At 34.8% G+C, this 1,320-nt stretch overlaps 1 protein-coding gene across 1 annotated transcript; it reads left to right on the forward strand.

The window, feature by feature from the left end:
* Positions 1–342: 342 nt before the first annotated feature.
* On the forward strand, positions 343–1,101 carry LOC18050452. Its single transcript, XM_006447455.1, has one exon. It carries the CDS (start codon positions 343–345, stop codon positions 1,099–1,101), a length of 759 nt encoding a protein of 252 aa, XP_006447518.1.
* Positions 1,102–1,320: the final 219 nt, after the last annotated feature.

The following is a 1,320-nucleotide window of genomic DNA, read 5'->3' on the forward strand; positions in this document are numbered from 1 at the left end:
TTCAAGAGCCATAAAGTCCATTAAAAAAAATTAATTAGATAAAACTCAGCATGTATGAAACATGCTGAGAAAACAAATTCAAAATGCCTGGAAAATGAATTTTACATGCAATATATACTACCACCACCCATTCAAATAACATGACTATCAAAGTTAATTACTTAAACTTCACTCGTTTTCTTTTGATCCGAATTTTAAACAATTCCAATCTTAATTTCATCAATCCAAAAAAGAAATTCAAGTAACTGGTTAATTAAAACTCTAAATTTCAAAATTGAGTGCTTTCATTAATTTATCTAATCTTTAATCTTAATTTTCAATTTGATAATATCCACAGAATTAATGAGGATCATCATCGTAGCCAACGGACACGAATTTGTCCTAGAAGTTGGTCTCCAGGAACCTGTCCTGGAAATCAAAAGGAAGATAGAACAAATCTTCAACGTCCCAGCTACTTCACAAACCCTAGCTGTATCTGGCTGGGAGCTCGTCGACGGACTGGACATGGAAGATTATCCCATTGTCAAAGAAGGTACAAAAATCGACCTCACTATCAATCCATTTCTCCAATCTTCATTCAACCAGCATGAAAAAATTCATATCATAATCAAATTTCCTTCAAGAAAATTTAACATTGATGTTGATAGAACCGACACTGTGCGTAGCCTTAAAGAAAAAATCCACATTATCGATGGTACCCCCATCAAGAGAATGTTACTTTTCTTCTCTGGGATCGAATTAGATGATGAGTTTCGTAATCTTTCTGAATACGGAATCCGTGAATTCTCTGAAATCATCGTGTTCTTGAAAACTATGAATCGATTAAGGGACAATCCTCCGATTAGAAGGCTTAGTTTTAAGGTGCAAACATCTTCTAGCTTGCTTAACGGAGCTAGCATTCCTTTAGAAATGCAAGATTCAAGTACCGTTAATGAGTTGAGGCACCTACTATTGAGCTCAAAAATTCTGCCACGAGAGGATTATATTTTTATTCACAAGCAGAGGATCATGCGTGACAATTGCAGCCTCCGTTGGCACGGGGTCGAATATGGGGACATTCTTTATGTGTTCAAAGGAACCGTGAGCCGTGGTGGGTACTAACTGTTTAGATGCTTGAAATTTTATATCACCACATCTAGAGGGAAGATTAATTATTATTATTATCATCTTAAGTTTATTATTATTTCTGGTTGAATAACGTGTAGGTGTCCAAGATACCATCAGTACTTTTGCAACAATGAATCATTGCCATGTTATTGACAAAATTCAACAATTTAACTTGTTATTAATATTCCTATGAGTAGTATCTGCTAAATTGTT

The sequence above is a fragment of the Citrus clementina genome, unplaced genomic scaffold (genome assembly GCF_000493195.1).
Source record: "Citrus clementina cultivar Clemenules unplaced genomic scaffold, Citrus_clementina_v1.0 scaffold_2, whole genome shotgun sequence".
NCBI classification, from domain to species: Eukaryota; Viridiplantae; Streptophyta; class Magnoliopsida; order Sapindales; family Rutaceae; genus Citrus; species Citrus x clementina.

Excerpts from the sequence above, each read along its gene's own strand:
- LOC18050452 (XM_006447455.1), top strand. The coding sequence starts at position 343 with ATGAGGATCATCATCGTAGCCAACGGACACGAATTTGTCCTAGAAGTT.